Source organism: Carassius carassius, chromosome 28 (assembly GCF_963082965.1).
Source record: "Carassius carassius chromosome 28, fCarCar2.1, whole genome shotgun sequence".
NCBI lineage: Eukaryota > Metazoa > Chordata > Actinopteri > Cypriniformes > Cyprinidae > Carassius > Carassius carassius.
This window is the reverse complement of record NC_081782.1, coordinates 8,300,268-8,319,938: the sequence shown is the minus strand read 5'-3', so window position 1 is coordinate 8,319,938 and position 19,671 is coordinate 8,300,268. Positions and strand designations below refer to the sequence as shown.

Sequence of the window (19,671 nt, the reverse complement as noted above, 5' to 3'; positions counted from 1 at the left end):
CTCTATCCAAAATGTATAACTACACATAAATTCAGTTCCGTCTGAAGAAGACTGGTGGCACCAAAGTCTTGAGCGAATCACGTCACACTGTTTTGGCCCACTGTCGCCGCCGCTCGGTGAGGTCGCGCTATTACATCGCTGCTACACGTGCTTCATTAATATTCATGAGAGAGTGGGAAGGGCTGGTGTCGAGTTTCACTCCAGGAGGTTGAGAGCGAGTGTTGGAAGTGTGGATTCTAGAGTTGGATGCTGTTGTCGATGCTGACGGACTGATTTCATCCTGTCTGCTGCGCTCAGTTTGCAGGACAGAGCCCTTTTGAATTGGCGCAGCGTATTTTGAGCTTGACAACAACGGGGAAAATACAGAAAACTGGAAATCTACTAGTGGAAGTTGCTGTGGTACGCGAAAGATAACTTGTAGGAAGATGGATATAATCTAAAAGGGATTTTTCTAAAACGGCATTTTATTTTTGGCTGGTTTTACTGACGTTACGTTGGCACCGACCGGATCGCTATCACTGAAAAGCAATAACAGATGAGTGTAAGTGTTTCATAAAAAGTGCGTCAGTGGTGTTAAACTACTAAACTCCATCATGCCGAGACGCGACAAAATACAACGTTTCCATCGCAGTCAACACGCGCGCTTATGGCAAGCTGTTTTAACATGTATTCCTCAAAACGGACGTGTCTATTTTGCTGTTAGTAGTCTTATATTTGGTTTAGTAATGCATCAGTTCTCAATTCCAGTCCTCGCGCCCCAAGCTCTGTATATTTTGCATGTCTCTCTGTTAACATTCCTGATTTAGATAATCAGCTCGTTAGAAGTGAGCTCCGTGCATGAACTGAGTTCCCGTTGACATGGTGTCTACACAGTGTTCATTGCTCCATACTTTCAAATTTGTTGAAGTTTACCTCACTTCAACATTCATTCACAGATTTGCACTGCACAACGACTTCACACATGGACAAGTACATAATATACCTTGGTAAATAAATACAATTCACGTCCCACACACTTCAATGCACTTTGAATGGAACATTTTCTTTCGCTTTGAACTGGAATCATGGTGGAATACCCTGTGATGCCCACTTTGCAGGGCACTTAAGTTCGAACTGAACAAACGTCTAAAGCAATAAGAGAAACATACAAAATGTGCAAAGCAGGGGGTCACGAGGTCTGGAATTGAGAACCATAGTAATGAATACTTTATTAAGGCTAACTTGGATCGCTTGGATATTTGTACTCCTTTATAATCATTACATATGAATCATAAAATTGCAGTTTTAAATAAAGCAATTGTAATAATGAGATTTAAAAAATATCTAGTAAAAATTGGGATAGGCTGTAGTGTGTGAAAAATTAGGTATTTACAGTATATAGAAGTTTATAACCTAGATAGTTAGAATGGATAATTAAAGAAACAAGACCTGGTATTCCTGGTAAAACTGAAATGGGAAACATGAAATATTGCAATACATTATAAGTTCTAATATCTATAACTAATCTAAGTTATTTTTCACTAATTGGCTACTTATTAGTCATTAAACACTAGTAACAAAGTAACAGATGCTAGTTAGTTTTTAGGAATAAATGTTAAGCCAGCCTGCCATAGTAGTTTGCCGAAAGACTTGGTGGACTAGAATGGAAGCATAATGTCAGATTGTTTCACTGTGTATGCTGGGTTGCTTTAATATACAGAAAATACATTTAGAATTTTTTATTTCAGTAAACACTGAAATCACTGCACTTATTGATCACTTATCTAGCTAAGAAGCCCACAGCCATGCACTATGTAATGTTTCATGTGCAATCCAAAGCTGAGATGAAGCCATTGAGATATCGGAAAGTTGTGATTCAAACTTGGGTGCATTGTTTCTTAGTCACTGTTTAATTTAATGGATTTAATGCATCAAGTCACTTGATTGCCTCTGTAGTTTATTGTAGTTTATGTGCATTCTACAGTATGATATGAATTGATTTATGATGGTTATTGTAAACATTCTGAAGTGGAAGTGCATGCATCGTTGTTTGTTTCTGGTGAATGTGGTAGAAATGGATGTTAGGCAACTCAAAAAATGTTTACTGAAATGAATCCGACCTACACCATGCTGTTTGTAATAAATCAATGCAATTAATCAGACAGTGTCAAAATGCAGCTGATATTGAAATCAATACTAAATTTGAAGTTAGGAGCTATTGTATTTCCTAACCATGACTCTAGAAGTCTATTGGTTCAGAGATATGCTTGCAACTGCTGCAGTTTGACCACTGAGCTCCAGTTATTTGTATATTCTGCACTGCTGTTTTTAATCTAGCCTGGTATTGGTGTAGCCCTTGTGCAGGCCAGGCCACAAAAGCCTCCCCAACGATCCTTTTCATTGAGGGGGTGATGTGTGTTGCATAACTTTTAGTTCTTTGCTTTTGAAAATGAATCTGAGAAAACATAATATACCAGCTGTGGCAGCCTGTAAAAACTTTGAGAGGTGCAGTATAACTTTAAGACCTCCAGTATTACAGAAAACGGAAGGTTATCTAATAAACCCTACAAAATTATTGTATCTGATTTCAAATCCAACAAATAAAAGCGTTGTATCTGCTTATGCAACATTTCCAATTAAATTGCTGTTTTAATGTATTTATTAATGTCACCCACAGCCTGACCTTTCTTGGCTGGTGTATCTCAGATGATATTTTTGGCAACGTGTTGCACCTCAGAGGAAATCAGTTGCAGAATAACAGGGGCAGATGTGCAGTGATCATTTATTTAACTTTCTTGACACGCCAGAGCATATAGATTTTCTCTCCTTGCAAGACATTCCTCTTAAATTGGTTCATCAGTGGAATTCTTTTGTTAGACGTAGAGAAGTGCTGTGCTTTTGTGCTGGTAACTGGCTGGGGTTCATCTAGACCACATTCCAAATCTTCCTCTGAGGATGACAATAATTAATATTCTCCAAGATAATAAGGTTGTTTTCACTCATTCGGCTCAGTTGACTTTCATTTGTCTGGTTCGTTGGTTGCCATAGTGCGATACCGCAGTGATTTAGCTACTGTTTCCGTCACTCTTGTTGAACTTAGAGCCTATTAGAATATAAAGTACCGCCCATCATCACCAGTTTGCTAAGCACCACATGTTCGCACTCAGTGTTGGGATAGATCCATAAGATTAGTGAGTCACATCCCGAGTTAATTCAAGTTCCAGTTTGTTCAGATGAAGTCATAAGCTTGAAAATTAACCGTGTTCCTCACGCAAATAAGCAGACTGCGCTGGGTCGTTTATATTATAATGGTGTTTAAATAAGAACAACATGTTTGATTCGACAGCCACAACGAAATATTGAGAATCTAATAAATCAAGATAAAACTAGGAGGCGGCTGCATGCTAGACAGGAAGTGTAGTTGATTCTGTTGTGAGCCGAGCCGAAGAAAGGTTTAGAACTTGAACCATTTTTTATTAGTTACTGGACTGAGTGAAATTCATAAAGTTTGCAATGAAAATAGCCGCAGAATTGATGTCTGACCCTCAGACAGAGCAGAACCAGATTGAACGCCAAAAGGCTTTTAAGAAATTCCAAAGATTATGTCACCAGACTCACGTCCCAGTGGACTATCGGTTAATTTCTCAGCTCCATCCCTGACCTCGGATTGTCTCGGGTTAAAAGAGATCCAGTCGGATGTTAGGAGGAAAAAAAAACGGGGTCGTTGCGGAGTCATCCACTCACAACTTTACATCACTCTTGATCTCATCCTTTTGGCTTAGGCAAGGATTCTCTTATGATCAGACAGTTCCAGTACCTCTGCTGTGGTGTAGTTAAACTCATCCTTACAGGTCTCTGGTGGAGCACTAAAGCCGTGCGCAGTTGCAGCATCTGGTCTCCAGAGTGGTGTACAGAGTGGACAGCAGAGATTGCATGCCAGAGAGCTGTTGGCCCTGCATCTGCGTTTCTCATTAGGTTCTGAAGGGAGGTTTGTCTGTACACATGTCTTGTAAAGCCATGTAGGGTCAGTGTGACCTCCTCCTTGTATTTACAGAAAAGGTGTAGGTTCGTATCCCCCATGAACTATCACCTTTGTGTCTTAGGGCTATGCCCGCAAAAAATTGAGAAGTTATACATGTTTTTTGCCCCTTGTGTGTTCATTAAGTATGGATTTGAAAGCTAATAAAAAAAAAAATGTGTGCGTGTGTGTGTATGTATATATATATATATATATATATATCTATATATATATATATAGAAAATAAATAAATAAATGTATATAGTTATTTATTGTCTTTTTTATCACATAATTTTATTAAATTTATAGGTTTTTATAAATGTATTTATTTTTCTTTTTAAAATTATTTTAGGTTTAGGGTGAGGGGTTGTGCTTTATGGTTAGGTTTAGGTTTCACTGGTTTCCCTAAGGAGAATCAAGTTACACTCATTACAGATGTCATTATCATTATCCCATTTATGTTTTTGTACTAGGGTCAAGTGATTGTTTCAAAATGTTACTTAAGACAATGATGGTTGTCATGTTTTCTGCACTGATTTAGGGGTTATAAAATTGCACATCTCAACTGTAATATATTTTCAGTTATTATGGCTTTTCATTATTGCCTAGACAGTTTCCAATGCATCGTCATTGAATGTTCCTTCTCAAACCCGGAATTTTTTGGAAGTAAATTGGTTCGTAAACATTGTTTCTTCTTGAATCTTGAATTCTACAGATTTACCCCCAGAATCTGTTCTCACCTTGTATTCTGTACATGTCAATAAAAAAAAAACAAAGATTTGGCTTTAGATAGTACATGAACATAATATAGATAACTGTCAAAGTAGCATTTGTTATAAGCGTAACTTGAATATCCTGAGGGACAGAGGAAGACAAAATACTGCAGCTATGGCTTGTACGTCTCAGTCTGATATGGATTTGTTTGACTGTGGGGGCAACAACTCAAATATACGGTTCTCCATATGGCAACAGGCATACCGGACACGATACCTCTCTTTGAAACAATCTGCAAATGGGATGGTACAGTCTGTGTTCAGTTAAAACAACACACGGTGAATTTCATAAACTCTGTACTGAATTCGTCCACTCGTTGCCGCCAGATGTTTCCAATTACGCACCGTAACCGAAGCTGTATCAGCTGGTGTCATGTTCAAAGGACCCAGCAGCACGTGTGGTTCTTTGTTTTGTTCAGCACGCAGACCTCCTTCCACAAACATTTCCACAAACACACTCAGCAGGTTGGAGGGTGTGGGAAAAAGATGGTCCCCTGAAGCCAGAATATCTTAAATGCTGGCCAAACCAAGGTTGATAGAGCCTTCTTTTTTTTCCCATGGCACAAATGTATCTAATTTAGATTAGCAGTGCACATACATATCTGAGGCCCGCAGATGGTTTTCATCTACCATTACTTATACTGGACTACTGTATTGAGAACTTAGGTAAAGGGATGGTGGCACACAATGGATTTAATGAAGCCTAGCATCCTTAATTGCTGGTTTATTATGAGTATGGATGGAAATTAAAAATTATTTTGATGGTTTGATTTGTCTGGTTTCTCATCAGTTCTAGTTAAGGGTATTTTAGTATTTGTAAGGAATAGATATTTTGAGTGATTTACAACTTATGGATGTGATTACATACACTGGTTAGTGGCTTTTTAGTTTTTAGAGCTGAAATGGATGCATATGTGTGGTCATTTTCTTTTTAAATACCACAAAAAAAAAAACTATTATTCATTTGAACAACCAGTTAGGAACTAGGCCTACATTGATTTGAGTCATTTGCTCAAGAACTGGACTGCAATAGTGAGAAGAATCAACTTATTAGATTCATTTGTTTTTGAATCAGGCTACATTGTTGTTGTTGTTGTTTTTTTTTTTTTATTAATTCATTTGGGTCGGTTCTGTTATTTATTTATTTATTTTTTATTTAATGGAACTGCTTCTGAATAAGAATTGGTACTTAGTTTCCAACTGTAGTTATAGGCTCAGTGTGTGGTTGGTGTTTGCAGGTATTCAGGATACTATATTATTGTAGATAAGTGCTTCAACATGAAGCTTCTTTTGCCAAGTCTCACTGTATTGGAATTGATCACATTTGGCCAGGTTTGTTGCTTTCCTGGATTTCTTTACGTTATCTTGTAAAAGCAAGAGATTTTAGGAAAACAATCCTAGTGTGACAGCATGTTTGCTTGAGATCAAATGATAGTCATCGTGAAGTTAATTTGGCCCAGCACAAAACATCATTTACAATGGAAATATTTGAGTTGCCCAATGTTGAGATTGATGGTGTTACTTTATGGATGCTTAGGGTTTCTTTTTAAGGTCTTCTTGGCTTTCAGGGTCTTTTCTCACTCATCATTTACACTGAAGGGGCCAATATATTGTCTTTACCTCATCCGCCCTCTCAATCTAACCGAAATGAACTTTAGAAAAAACATAATTCCTTAAAGCCATGTTTGCAGTCATTACAGTCTTCCACTGAGAGTGTTGTTTGAGGTGTCGTGAGCGATGTGGACGTCTTCCACTGGTTGGGAAAGCGTTTTGGACATCGAGTGATAGATGATCAGCGTTGGTCTGGCCAGCTGTGGTTGTTTTCATCCCCAGCGTCTTGGCCAGAGTGGTTTCAGTGTTTAACAGAGCAGTTTCTTAGGGATTGTTTAGCTCCAGATTTCTGCTCTGTCAGATCTTTGGAACCGTTGTGTGGAATGGAGGTTCTGGCTAATGGAGGAAGGCAGCAACACTTGCTCAGAAATATTAGTGGTCTACATACCCACAAATCTGCTATCTTTTCCTTTTCGTAATGGAAGATTATAAAAAGATGCTTGGTATTAGCAGGTGTGAACAGCTTGGAGACCATTATTAAATGTTATTGAGGGCATACTTTAAATTAAATAGGGCAGACCTGTTTTCATTTCATCTGTGTCAGACTTTGTCAAGGGATAGACTGTGCATTGGACACCAAGAGTTTTCTTTTTTTTTTCTTCAAGTGGGCCTTTTTCTATAATTAAACCACAAGCCCTTTGTCATATTAAGAAGTCTGGGTTAAACACATGACCCAGAGTATTGGAAAGATGCCCAAAGATGGAAAGTCAGTATAACACTTGTTTCAACATGCTCTTATAAAATTAGCAATACAAGATATATGGCCAACTTCTTGACCTGGTTTGATTGGTATGAACTCCACTTTATAAATATATGGTTTATGAATAATATGGTATAGTTGGTTGCAACCCTTTTATATTTAGCTGGAATCCAAGAGTATTTCTCTTCATACCATGTAGTTTAACGAGACATTAAATGCAAGAAAAGGAAACTTATCTTGGACAAAATAGCAGTTGTCTAGGTTCGTTTGCCATGGTACATGTCCAGCCCTTTGGAGGTTGGTTCCAGCCATTAGTAAAAGTGGCAGTGCCCATTGAACACATCTGTGTAACTTTGTTTCAGCCTTTGACAAAGTCTGGGACATTGCCTCAATGTCTGGAGAACCAATTATAATACTTTTGTTCACAGTCAAATTTTTTATCTTAAAACCTTATTGAACAGTTAAGAAGGCTTATAGTGTGTTTACAATAAAATAAAATGTATTATATAATTTTATATAAATGGACTTTATATTATTTAATATTAAAAAATCTGAATCATAATTATAATTAATTTCAATTTATATAAATTTCTACTTTTTTAATTGTATTTTTGTTTTGAAATCTCACAATATATATGAATAATATATATATAGTGTGTGTGTGTGTGTGTGTGTGAGAGAGTGAGTGAGTGAGTGAGTGTGCGTGTGTGTGTGTGTGTGTGTGTGTGTGTGTGTGTGTGTGTGTGTGTGTGTGAGTGAGTGAGTGAGTGTGTGTGTGTGTGTGAGTGAGTGAGTGTGTGTGTGTGTGTGTGTGTGTATATATACACACACTTATGGGCGTCATGTATTTGGAAGCTTTACTTTCGAGAAGAAGTGTTCGGTACACATAATCTACGTTGGAGGTATTATGTGTGGGTGTGTGTGCCTGTACTTTCTTAAACATATGAGAGTGTTCCTTCTTGTGTGTGTGTGTTTCTCAGTCCCTGTGATGCTGACAGACTGAAATTAGCTTTGGATTCCCATATGCACAGGGCAGGCTTCCAGCAGACCCCAATTACAATGCAGCAAAGCCAGAGAGGGTGCAGGGCAGACTGTGTGGAGCCCTCCTGGTCTGCTCCTTCGCTCAGGCACACACACACACTGTCACTACCACAGACTTGACAGACTACCGCAATGAGGCGCACAGCACGCACAGATCTGACTCACACAAACAGGCCCTCAAACACACTTTTATGTGGACACCTGCATCGTCGTACTCATTCACACACATTTTAGATTAACCACGTGTGCAGCTGTGTGCAAGATTCAACACCACCAGTCACTCTGGAGTTAATCGAGTTAAACCTGAGAGATAAACACATTGAGAGATACTTACCTACTTAAAACAAATACCCTGTGGGGTAGAAAGTGAAAGAGGTAAAATTAGAATTTTGGAGAGGGGGGGAAATATATATAGCTGTAGTCCACCACCGGAGGGAGCCTCTCTGATTCCTACAGTATGACAGAGCAAAAGTATTTCCTGTGATTCTGTTTTTATTTACTTTATGAAAACATGTGAAATCCTGTGGTCGATTGTAAAGAATTTGATTGTGAAGTCATTTTTCTTTCACAGTGATTGAGAATGACATGATTATTTCCCTTGGCCTGAAATTTATTTTGTGGCTTTTCATAGTAGTGCAGTTGGTGACAGGCTCATCTTAGAACTGCTCATGTCTTCATTTTGTCTTCAGTCCTTGGTTAAGACTTGGGCTTAAATTGTCATAAAAACATGAGTCGCAGTATGTGCATGACTTAACAATTAAGTCGTGTATACATTGATATTTAAAAAAAAAATGTATTTAAAATTTAAGTAAAAAATTTTTTTTTTTTTTTTTTTTTTTTACTTTTTACTTTTTTTTTATTACGATAGCTTTAAAGGCACAATATGTAAATTTTCGCCACTACAGCAATATATATAACACCGTTCTAGTGGTTTTTGGATATTTTCATAAAAAATTGTGCCTTTAAATTCACAAACTCACTTTTCTTGGAAAATTACACTGCATACAGACCATTCTGTTTGTGTTTAAATCAAATTACTGGCAACTTCTATCTAGCTTACTTTTAAAAATGTGCTGTAAAGGGGATCAATGTTGATTTACAGTGTTGTTTCAAGTGATTTAGTCAAAGGCAGAGTCAAATGCGGGGTTCAGTTGTCCCTTTGCATGTGAATACAATTTTCCTGTAATGCTCTTATTCAACAAAGGGAACCAGAAAACCACACAATTCATAATATCTCGGATAATAAGCTCTCTCATAACTTTCAATCTTTCATCTCCTTTCTGCTTTGCAGATCCTTCATACTTGAGTAGCTGGGCTGGATGAGTCAAGTTCTTCTAACAAGCATATGTAAATATTTAAGGTCCCGTCTTACAGAATGTTTATAATTCATTTGGACCTAGAAAAGGGCCTAATCCAGGAATCATAATTTCAACAATAAGTTCGCCAGAGTTTGCAGGTCCACAAGCTGCAATTTTATGGATGAGGAATTGCTAATTTAAAAAGAAGCTGGAGGAACACTCAGAGGAGACCTTTGTGGTTTAAATATATAAGATTTGGCCCACCAGCATTTTTCTAGCTTCATTTTGGGCATTAGTATTGGCATTAATATACGACAGGGTTAACACTCAGTTGGCTTTAAAGGGTCCTCTTGGCTCTTTTTTGCATCACTGTGGGCTGCAGTTGAATAGTTTACTAAAAAAGTTAGCCACAGTCTCTATTTTAGGTTCATGTCCATCATTGCAGAGATATTCTTCTGGTGGAGAACATTCCTTAAGTTTACACCCCAAAAGAAATGGGAGTTGAAGGGGAAAATTAAGTATTTTAAGTTTGGATCTATCTATCTATAACAAACATGCCATGCCAACATTAACTAAAATAATAATCATGACAGGAATTTAAAGGATCTTTTTGTTAATAGGCAAAAACAATGACTAAAACAATCAGACAATAAGACTATAAAACCTTTTTGGGACGTGGCTAACCACTTTGTGGTTTCTTTTCATTTTAGTACAGTGAAGCTTCTCATTTTAATTATAGCAATAATATCTTGACTTATTAGGTGACAGTAGAACGCAGGTACAACATGTGTGCTCATGGTGTGCTGCTGCATTATTAAAGGTGAACCCATGCAACATGTGGAAAGCCACTTAAGCATTCTTGTCATAACTGTAACTGAGCCTGCTTGTGTAATTCATCTTTTTGTAATGCATGCTTTTAAAAATTTTTGGATTATGTCGAACCGCTTTCTGTTAGTTCACTTATGCTTGTTTCTCTAACTAATGTCCTTTTCCATTTGTCCTGTCAGGTTTTGTAAGAAGAATATTCAATGAAGAGTAAAGGAAGGACGATTATGGATCCATTGCATCAAAACAGGACTTGGTGCTGGATATTGGTGGTCTTCTATGTGGCGTTACAAGTCATGACCATCCACTCATCCATGGTGCCAGGAACGTTGCAGCTCCAGCTAGATGAGGAACAGCCAGCAGGAACTGTAGTAGGTGACATTAGTGCTGGCCTCCCACCTGACATGACTGCCACTCATTATTTCATCTCGGATCATCAGGGTACAGGCGTCGGCACCGATCTAGACATCGATGAGAGTACAGGGATCATAAAAACCGCAAAGGTCTTGGACCGGGAAGTGCGGGACCGTTACAGCTTCATAGCAGTCACCATAACCGGAATAACCATAGAAGTTACCATCTTAGTAAATGACATCAACGACCATTCTCCAGTGTTCCCAAGAAAAAGAGCCACGTTTAAGATTCCAGAACAGACAACCATTGGCACCAAGTTTCCTCTTGAGCCTTCTTTGGATGCAGATGAGGACCAGCTCACTACGCAAGGCTACATCATAACGGATGGAAATGTAGGACAGGCTTTTCTTCTTGAAACCAAACGAGGATCCAACAAAGTGCTCTACTTGGATTTGGTAGTCAATGCAGTTTTGGACAGAGAGACGAGATCTTCATACACTCTACTCTTGGAAGCATTTGATGGTGGTTCGCCCAAGAGGACGGGACAAATGATCCTAGATGTGATTGTGCAGGACATCAATGACAATGCCCCAGTCTTCAACCAGAGTCGCTACCATGCAGTGATCTCAGAGAACCTTCAACCTGGGAACAATATACTGCAGGTGTTTGCTTCAGATGCTGATGAAGGCGACAATGGTTTGGTGCTCTACGACATCAACAGGAGACAGAGTGATCCTGATCGCTACTTTGTCATTGACACTCGAACTGGAGTTATTACTCTGAACAAGCCTTTGGATTTCGAGATGAGAAGAGTTCACGAGCTTGTGGTTCAGGCTCGGGACAATGCCAGTCAACCAGAGGTCACCAATGCCTTCGTGACCATCCAGGTTCGAGACTACAATGACAACCAGCCCACCATGACCATCATCTTCCTCAGCGAGGATGGTTCTCCACGCATATCTGAAGGAGCACAGCCTGGCCAGTACGTGGCAAGGATTTCGGTCACAGACCCTGATTATGGAGAATATGCCAATGTGAATGTGTCTTTGGAAGGGGGTGATGGAAAGTTTGCTTTGACCACCAAAGACAGCATCATCTATCTCATCTGCGTAGATCAGATCCTTGATCGTGAAGAGCAAGACCATTATGAACTTAGAGTCTTGGCCACGGATTCTGGCACTCCTCCTTTACGGGCAGAGTCTTCATTTACCATTCAGGTCATGGATGTTAACGACAACCCACCTTTGTTTGACCAGCCAGAATACACCCAGGTTATTCCAGAGGTTGCATTTCCAGGAAGTTTTGTTGTACAGGTTACAGCACGGGACAAAGACCAGGGACCCAACGGAGATGTTCAGTACAGCATCCTACAGAATGAAGAAACTCATTCAGACTGGTTTGGTATTGACGCAGTCACTGGTATTGTCACCACCTTGACCCAACTCGATTACGAAACGGACCCTATGCCAAGTATAACTGTGGTTGCTGCTGACAGGGGTCGACCACCTTTATCTTCTACAGCTGTGGTCAAAGTGATCCTTCAGGATATTAATGATAATGAACCTGTGTTTGGCAGCAAGTTCTACAATGCATCCATTAAGGAGAACACAGCAGCAGGGACCTGTTTCATGGAGGTAGGACTATTATTTCTTTGTCTAGAAATGCTACATACTGGTTAATATGCCGACTTCTGAGGTTTTTGGGCATGAAGTGTGTGAAAACCCCAATGCAGAATGTCTGTCTATTTAAGACAGATTGTTAGAGAGCACTTTTAAAGTGTGTAAACTGAGTAAATGGAAATAGTCATTTTAGGAAATTGACCTGGAAACCAGAATGATAAATTGTAAGATATTGGGGAGCGAGCTTAAGTAAGCTTTGTTTAGATTGGACTGCGTCAGTTGGGAGTTACTCACTCTCCTCATGCTGTGTGGAGATTGTTTTTTACTAGCTGTTTTTACTTAACCTCTATGGAGGATGAGAAATGACTTGCGTATAAAAAAAAAATGCAGAAATAAAAACATGTAGAAGTAAATAATAAATGAAGAAATAAATATTGAAATACATTCATAATTAAATGAATAAATAAATATAGAAATACATAAATAATTAATTGAATAAATAAATAATTGAAGAAATAAACTAAGTTATTAAATAAATAAATGAATAAATAAATAATTAAATGCTGAACTAAATAAATATATAAATGCAGATATGCATTAATCAATGAAAAAATAAATTATTTAATTGTGATATTTTTACCATTGTGCTATACTACATTTATTTCTACATTTATTTATGTATTTCTACATTTATTTATGCACTTCTACATTTATTTATTTCTGTATTTCTGTGTCTGTATGTTAATAAGGTAGGCGGTCCTAACCTCTCTCAGTGCAGGATTGGTTAAACTGGATAATTATCGTAATGGCTGTACTACTGTGGATACTAGTTCTGTTAAATATGGCAATTTTTTAAGTACCATTGCTAATGATATGCGTTTAACACTAGAACTACCGGAATTCTATAACTACTAGAATGGCCATAGCAGTCATTCTGACCATTCAAACTAGATTGAACTGAATGCTATTTAAAAATAATAATAATAATAATTTAATTGTGTGTCTCACTTTGTGTCCAGCAAGCAGGAGAGCAAAAGTTTTTCAGTGCAGTGAAAATGTTGTATTTGAAAGTCTAAATGCCAACAAATATGAACTGAAGCAGAATATTTCTGTAGATAAAATATGTTGGCAATTTCGGAAGTGATTACATGCATCTTTTTGCAATATATTTTTACTTTTGTACTTTACAATGCTCTGGAGTTATTAGAAATGTTTGGATCACATAAATCGGAAACAATTCTATGCAGCCACAACTGGAATCGTGACCCATGAATAAATGGATCTATTATGATAGCATAGGTAATAATAAACATTGTCACTGTCGCTAAAAAAAAGAAAGAAAGAAAGAAAAAGAAAAAAGCCTAATTAGTTTGTTTAATATCACAATAACAGTTTTGTCAGGGCTAAAATTAGCCTATATGCATTAGCTGTAGCATTACACTAGCATAAAAATAATAATAGCCGTTATTATTATCATCATTATTATTATTATTATTATTATTATTATGGCTATTTTGTCATAACATTGAAGTAGGCAATAATTGATAACAGCCAGGCTAGTCTTCCAGCCTAACATACCTGGAACCATTGCAGCTGTCAGGTGATGTGACCCTCAAAGGCAAAGAAATGATGTGTAATGTAGTGGTCGACAAATATATTGCCAATGCCGATATATCGGCCGATACGTTTTTCTGCTTGGCCGATGTGTTCTTGGTGGCATTAAGCAAATACGCATTTTTTTCATTTAAACAAATCTTTGAATGACTAATTAATATTTAATTTCACAAACCTTGCAAACTTAGTCGAATCCAGCTGTGAGATCTTGTGAAGTGTGCATTTTTATCCAGCATGTTCTCTGTGTGATGGTTGGCCCATGTTAATTGAATGCTTCAAACTTTAAACGTGATTTCAAATGATGCTGCTTATGCATTCGCCCATTGTCATAGTGTTACCTTGGCTTTTTTTGAAAAATATGATTCCTAATGCACACAAACTTCCCAGAATACTGAGTGCCCTGTTGGTTACAGTGTTTACATCCTTTATAATTATATTTTTATTAAATATTTATTTATTTGTGAAAAATACTTTGTCATCTAAAGTATAAGTATGTTTATTTTACACATTTTTTTAATTCCATTGTCAAATGATTTCAAATTGCAAAAAAAAAAGATAAATAAATATATTCGAATATCTACGTAGCCTAATGGAGATTCAATCACAAATGTATTAACAGTGAGTCATAACCAGGACTATCTGGATTATTATTTTTTTTACTTAATGTTTGAAACAGCAGGTTATAAACTTACAATATCAACTTAAATGACGTGCCACTATGCATATCCCACAACATTAGGCTAAATGAAAAAAGAAAAAAAAAACGATTCAGAACAGGCACAAACAATAACGTGACAACTTAAACAGCAGCAGGAGTAAGGCATATAGCCTAGAGTTGTGACGTTCGCGAACGAACCGATTCTTTTGAACGGCTCATAAACATGAACGATGGGAGCCGAGTCGCGGCTGGAGGGGAGCCGTTCTTTCTGTCGTTCTTTTATCCTATGCGTGTTTCACACAGATGCACACAAATAAGCTCCTCCGCGAGACAGAACAGTTGTAGGGGGAGGGGCGCACCTAGCGCAGGCCAACCCTTTATAGCGTGATGATATTAGTTATTAGTTGTGCACGCATCCTACACGTCCTTCACATCCTGCGTGCCTCTGTCATTGGGTAGGAGCGTTGAAAAAAAAGCTGTTTTGCACAGACATTTATTGCAGCCCACTTTGTTATTGTTCATTGACTTGAAGGGGCTGATGTTTGCAAAGTTTACAGTAGTAATTGTATGTAGACATTTCCATTTTATTTATTCTAACTTTAAATATTTTTTGTTTTCTATTAAAATGTTCTTGTGTGATAACAATGTTCTTGTGTGGAAGTGTTTGTAGTAAAAGCTGTTTTGCACATAAATTCATTGCAGCCGGCTTTCTTTTTGATGTTTATTCGTGAGTAGGTATTGTATGAATAACATAAGTCAACGTAGCTTTACACACACACACTTTGTACTAAAGGTAAATCCAAAATAGTGATGTCACTGTCTAAGCAGAGGGATTTGTGCAACCCTATGGAATATAGTCCACACATGACAAATGAGGTAATAATCAATATTTCAGAATAATTCAAACTCAGATATTGGTGTGTGATATCTGAGTTTTAATTATTTGACTACAAATCTCACCTCATCATTCTTCCCAGTGATTATTTCCAGGATAAACTGAGATGGCTCCAAGCTGGCTTCTTAAAACTGACTAAATATTTGAACGGCTCTTTGAAAGGAACGGATCGCGAAGATCCGGATCCCCTCAAAGAGCCATAAATCCCATCACTAATATAGCCTAGCCTAATTCATTTCTTAATATTGTTTGCAAGAAACACCATATCAACTTGATCTGGATTAAGTGCAGCTCTCTTTTTATTTACAATGTTCCCCGCGGTGGAGAAGACACTTTGGAGCGCACAGATGTGCCTGGCTACTAGCTCTGATTCGCTTGATTGGGTCATGGGCCTACACTACAATTCGTCCAGTGCCCTCTACTGGATCAGATGGCAAAGAATAATATAAAAAAACAAACAGTCTAATCATAGACTGTAAAAAATGCGCTACACATGACATTTTAAAAACCGAATATTTTATTTATAGTTCGATTACGGATATTTCACGTCATGTTCATGTGAATGCATATTCGAATATCGAATAAAAAGTGACAGCCCTAACACACACACATAACGGCTATTGGCCCCCCTGGTTTCCAAGATATCGGCATCAGCTGTCAAAAAAACAATATTGGTCGACCACTAATGTAATGTACAAAGTACATTCATGTTCATATAATAAATTCTAAATAGAATACCAATTGGTATTTTAGAGCACCCTGGTTCCAATTTTGGGAACATGCCATGATAGCTTACATGAATAGTGTTGGGCGATATGGTAATTTTTTAAATCATCATATTGTCAGCCCATGAGATCGACAATACACAATATTCTCGTGCATGGATCGGCAAAAGAAATAATCTCTGTACTTGTCATAGCATAACTATTTAGTGTTTTAAACCACGCTGGTGCGTGAGAGTGAGCCTATGGAAGCACCAATAATTGAAAAAATATGCTTTCAAACATACTGATAAATTAACGTTTAATATTAAAATACTGTATTTAAAACAGCTAGTTCATATATAGTCTGACACAACTGTCATACCGCCCATCCTGAGACAAACTTGCCGCATCTGCGCAATATGCATATCTGTCTAAATGTTCTGCAAAATCAGTCAACAGTAAAAATCTCATTGAGGCTATGAGTTGCTGGAGTTTTGCTGTTGGAATTTTTTCCCATTCTTGCCTTATATAGATTTCCAGCTGCTGAAGAGTTCGTGGTCGTCTTTGACGTATTTTTCGTTTAATGATGCGCCAAATGTTCTCTATAGGTGAAAGATCTGGACTGCAGGCAGGCCAGGTTAGCACCAGGACTCTTCTACGACGAAGCCATGCTGTTGTTATAGCTGCAGTATGTGGTTTTGCATTGTCCTGCTGAAATAAACAAGGCCTTCCCTGAAATAGATGTTGTTTGGAGGGAAGCATATGTTGCTCTAAAACCTTTATATACCTTTCAGCATTCACAGAGCCTTCCAAAACATGCAAGCTGCCCATACTGTATGCACTTATGCACCCCCATACCATCAGAGATGCTGGCTTTTGAACTGAACGCTGATAACATGCTGGAAGGTCTCCCTCCTCTTTAGCCCGGAGCACACGGCGTCCGTGATTTCCAACATGTATGTCAAATTTGGACTTGTCTGACCATAAAACACTATTCCACTTTGAAATAGTCCATTTTAAATGAGCCTTGGCCCACAGGACACGACGGCACTTCTGGACCATGTTCACATATGGCTTCCTTTTTGCATGATAGAGCTTTAGTTGGTATCTGCTGATGGCACGGCGGATTGTGTTTACCGACAGTGGTTTCTGAAAGTATTCCTGGGCCCATTTAGTAATGTCATTGACACAATCATGCCGATGAGTGATGCAGTGTCGTCTGAGAGCCCGAAGACCACAAGCATCCAATAAAGGTCTCCGGCCTTGTCCCTTACGCACAGAGATTTCTCCAGTTTCTCTGAATCTTTTGATGATGTTATGCACTGTAGATGATGAGATTTGCAAAGCCTTTGCAATATGACATTGAGGAACATTGTTTTTAAAGTTTTCCACAATTTTTTTACGCAGTCTTTCACAGATTGGAGAGCCTCTGCCCATCTTTACTTCTGAGAGACTCTGCTTCTCTAAGACAAAGCTTTTATAGCTAATCATGTTACAGACCTGATATCAATTAACTTAATTAATCACTAGATGTTCTCCCAGCTGAATCTTTTCAAAACTGCTTGCTTTTTTAGCCATTTGTTGCCCCCGTGCCAACTTTTTTGAGACCTGTAGCAGGCATTACATTTTAAATGAGCTAATTAAGTGGATAAAAGTGTAAAATTTCTCAGTTTAAACATTTGCTACGTTATCTATGTTCTATTGTGAATAAAATATTGGCTCATGTGATTTGAAATTCCTTTAGTTTTCATTTTATTAAAATTTAAAAAATGTCCCAACTCTTCCGGAATTCGGGTTGTAGCTTGTAAAAGTGGTGTGCGCATTTAAAAAAAAATTATAATCTTTCCATTTAATGTGTGTGTATTTATATAAACATAATAAATATACACAGTACACATACTATTTTTTTTTTTAGCTAACTTAGATGTTATTCTTCGCTGAATAACTCTAAAATTATTACAAAACCTCTTTTAAATTAAATATGTACAGAGTTTGAATTTAATGAAGGTATAGTCAAATTTTTTAATTAGCATGTTTTTGTGTTTTTTGGTACCGAGAACCATGGATTTTCACTGACATCGGTACCGAATACTGAAATTTTGATACTGTGACAACAGTTGTTGACAATTTATTTATGTATTTGTACATTTATTTATTTATGTATTTATTTCTGCATTTATGCATTTATTTATACTTCAGTAATTTCTTGTCCTCCATACTCCTCACAATGTTTTTTTTTTTTTGGTTCTGGTATTTACAAAGAACCAGTTCTAGATTCAAAACCTTACTACTCATGTGAAAAGAGGTCACTTGAGGTTTGCACTTTGGTCTCATCTGGCCTTGAATTCATAGTCCCTTTTGTCTGCTGACTATAAAAGACACAAACTTTTTTTTTGTTCTATGTGTTTTATCACTGTCTGTACAGGTACTTCAAAGTGTTTTTCTAATAATTTTCTCCACAGGCAAATTCAAAGCTCGTAATACATTTCCTAGTAAATCAAAACGTGTCATTTCACATGGTCACATATCAAGTGAAGGCACATTAATGCTTTCTCTGTGGTGGATTTGTGCTGGCGGGGGTTGAGACACACTCCAGCGAGCTGACAGAGGGCCCAGCAGACGGGAACTTGGCCCTGGGGTTTCTCCGGAGAGAGGGAGGATCGTGCCTGGGAGAGGTTTTGGGACTGGCTGACTCCTTTCTGCTGTAGACTGGGAACAGTAGCTGCGCAGGGTCAAGTGGGAGGTCTGGGAGTAAAATTAGAAGTTTAAAGTGGTATTACTTAAGTTCGGAATTAGGAATCGGATCAGCAACACTCGGGTCTACAAATCAAGTGCAAACCATATCTGATCCAGTGGCTCCTGTCTTGCTGTCAGTTTCCATCCTCATTGAACGAGTGCTAATGGTTTACAGACAGTTGCCAAAAGACTTCAGTTTTCAACACCAGAACAATATAAGGAGTTACTAAGTCTATCCTTACAACCATCAAAGCGAACTTGCCAAGGACGAGGTCCAAACCAACTGTCTCTCAGGCTGTGGCATGAACGACTGCTGTAGATGGGAGCTGGCATGCCACTCAAGAGCAGTTGGGAGTTTGATGATGCACAGACTGCAGAAATCACTGCCAAATCCACATCCAAGCATCACAGCACGGTACTTGATGAGTTGCTTTTTTCCCTTCATCAGAGATCCCTGAGCGCAGAGTTCCCACCGCCTCCCTTTTTCTGAATCAAAGCTTCTGTCCAAATGCCATTACAATGGGGCTATTGTGATCATTCATTTAACATCTGAACTGGGCTTGATTTCATTTTTTCCAGTGTATCCCTCACAGCGGAGCATGATTAGTTTAATGTGTACTGGCACTGCAGATTTACTGCATTTTAGGTTTTGTCACTTTACTTGTGTGTAACTGCCATTGGGCTGAGGAATAATTAACTGGGTTTTATTTTTCTTTTGGTGGAATTTCCACCCTTTGTAGTGTGAAAACTCTTGCGACTATACCCAGTTTTATTTTAACCATAAAGATAACATGCAAAAGACTTATGGCATTGGAAGCAAGGGTGACTAAAATGATCAAATATGTT

General features: G+C 37.9%; 1 protein-coding gene across 2 annotated transcripts in view; it reads left to right on the top strand.

Moving 5' to 3' along the window:
* Window positions 1-242: 242 nt before the first annotated feature.
* LOC132107850 (protocadherin-16-like) overlaps window positions 243-19,671 on the top strand; it is a 120,620-nt gene continuing 101,191 nt past the window's right edge. Inside the window, exons 1-4 of one of the 2 annotated variants that reach the window (XM_059514152.1) lie at window positions 4,910-4,964; window positions 8,014-8,052; window positions 8,754-8,771; window positions 10,540-12,233. In XM_059514152.1, the coding sequence (XP_059370135.1) occupies window positions 4,910-4,964; window positions 8,014-8,052; window positions 8,754-8,771; window positions 10,540-12,233 (1,806 nt within the window). Of the gene's footprint in view, window positions 542-4,909; window positions 4,965-8,013; window positions 8,053-8,753; window positions 8,772-10,427; window positions 12,234-19,671 lie in introns of those variants that run through there. The other variant, XM_059514151.1, reaches the window with a different exon arrangement.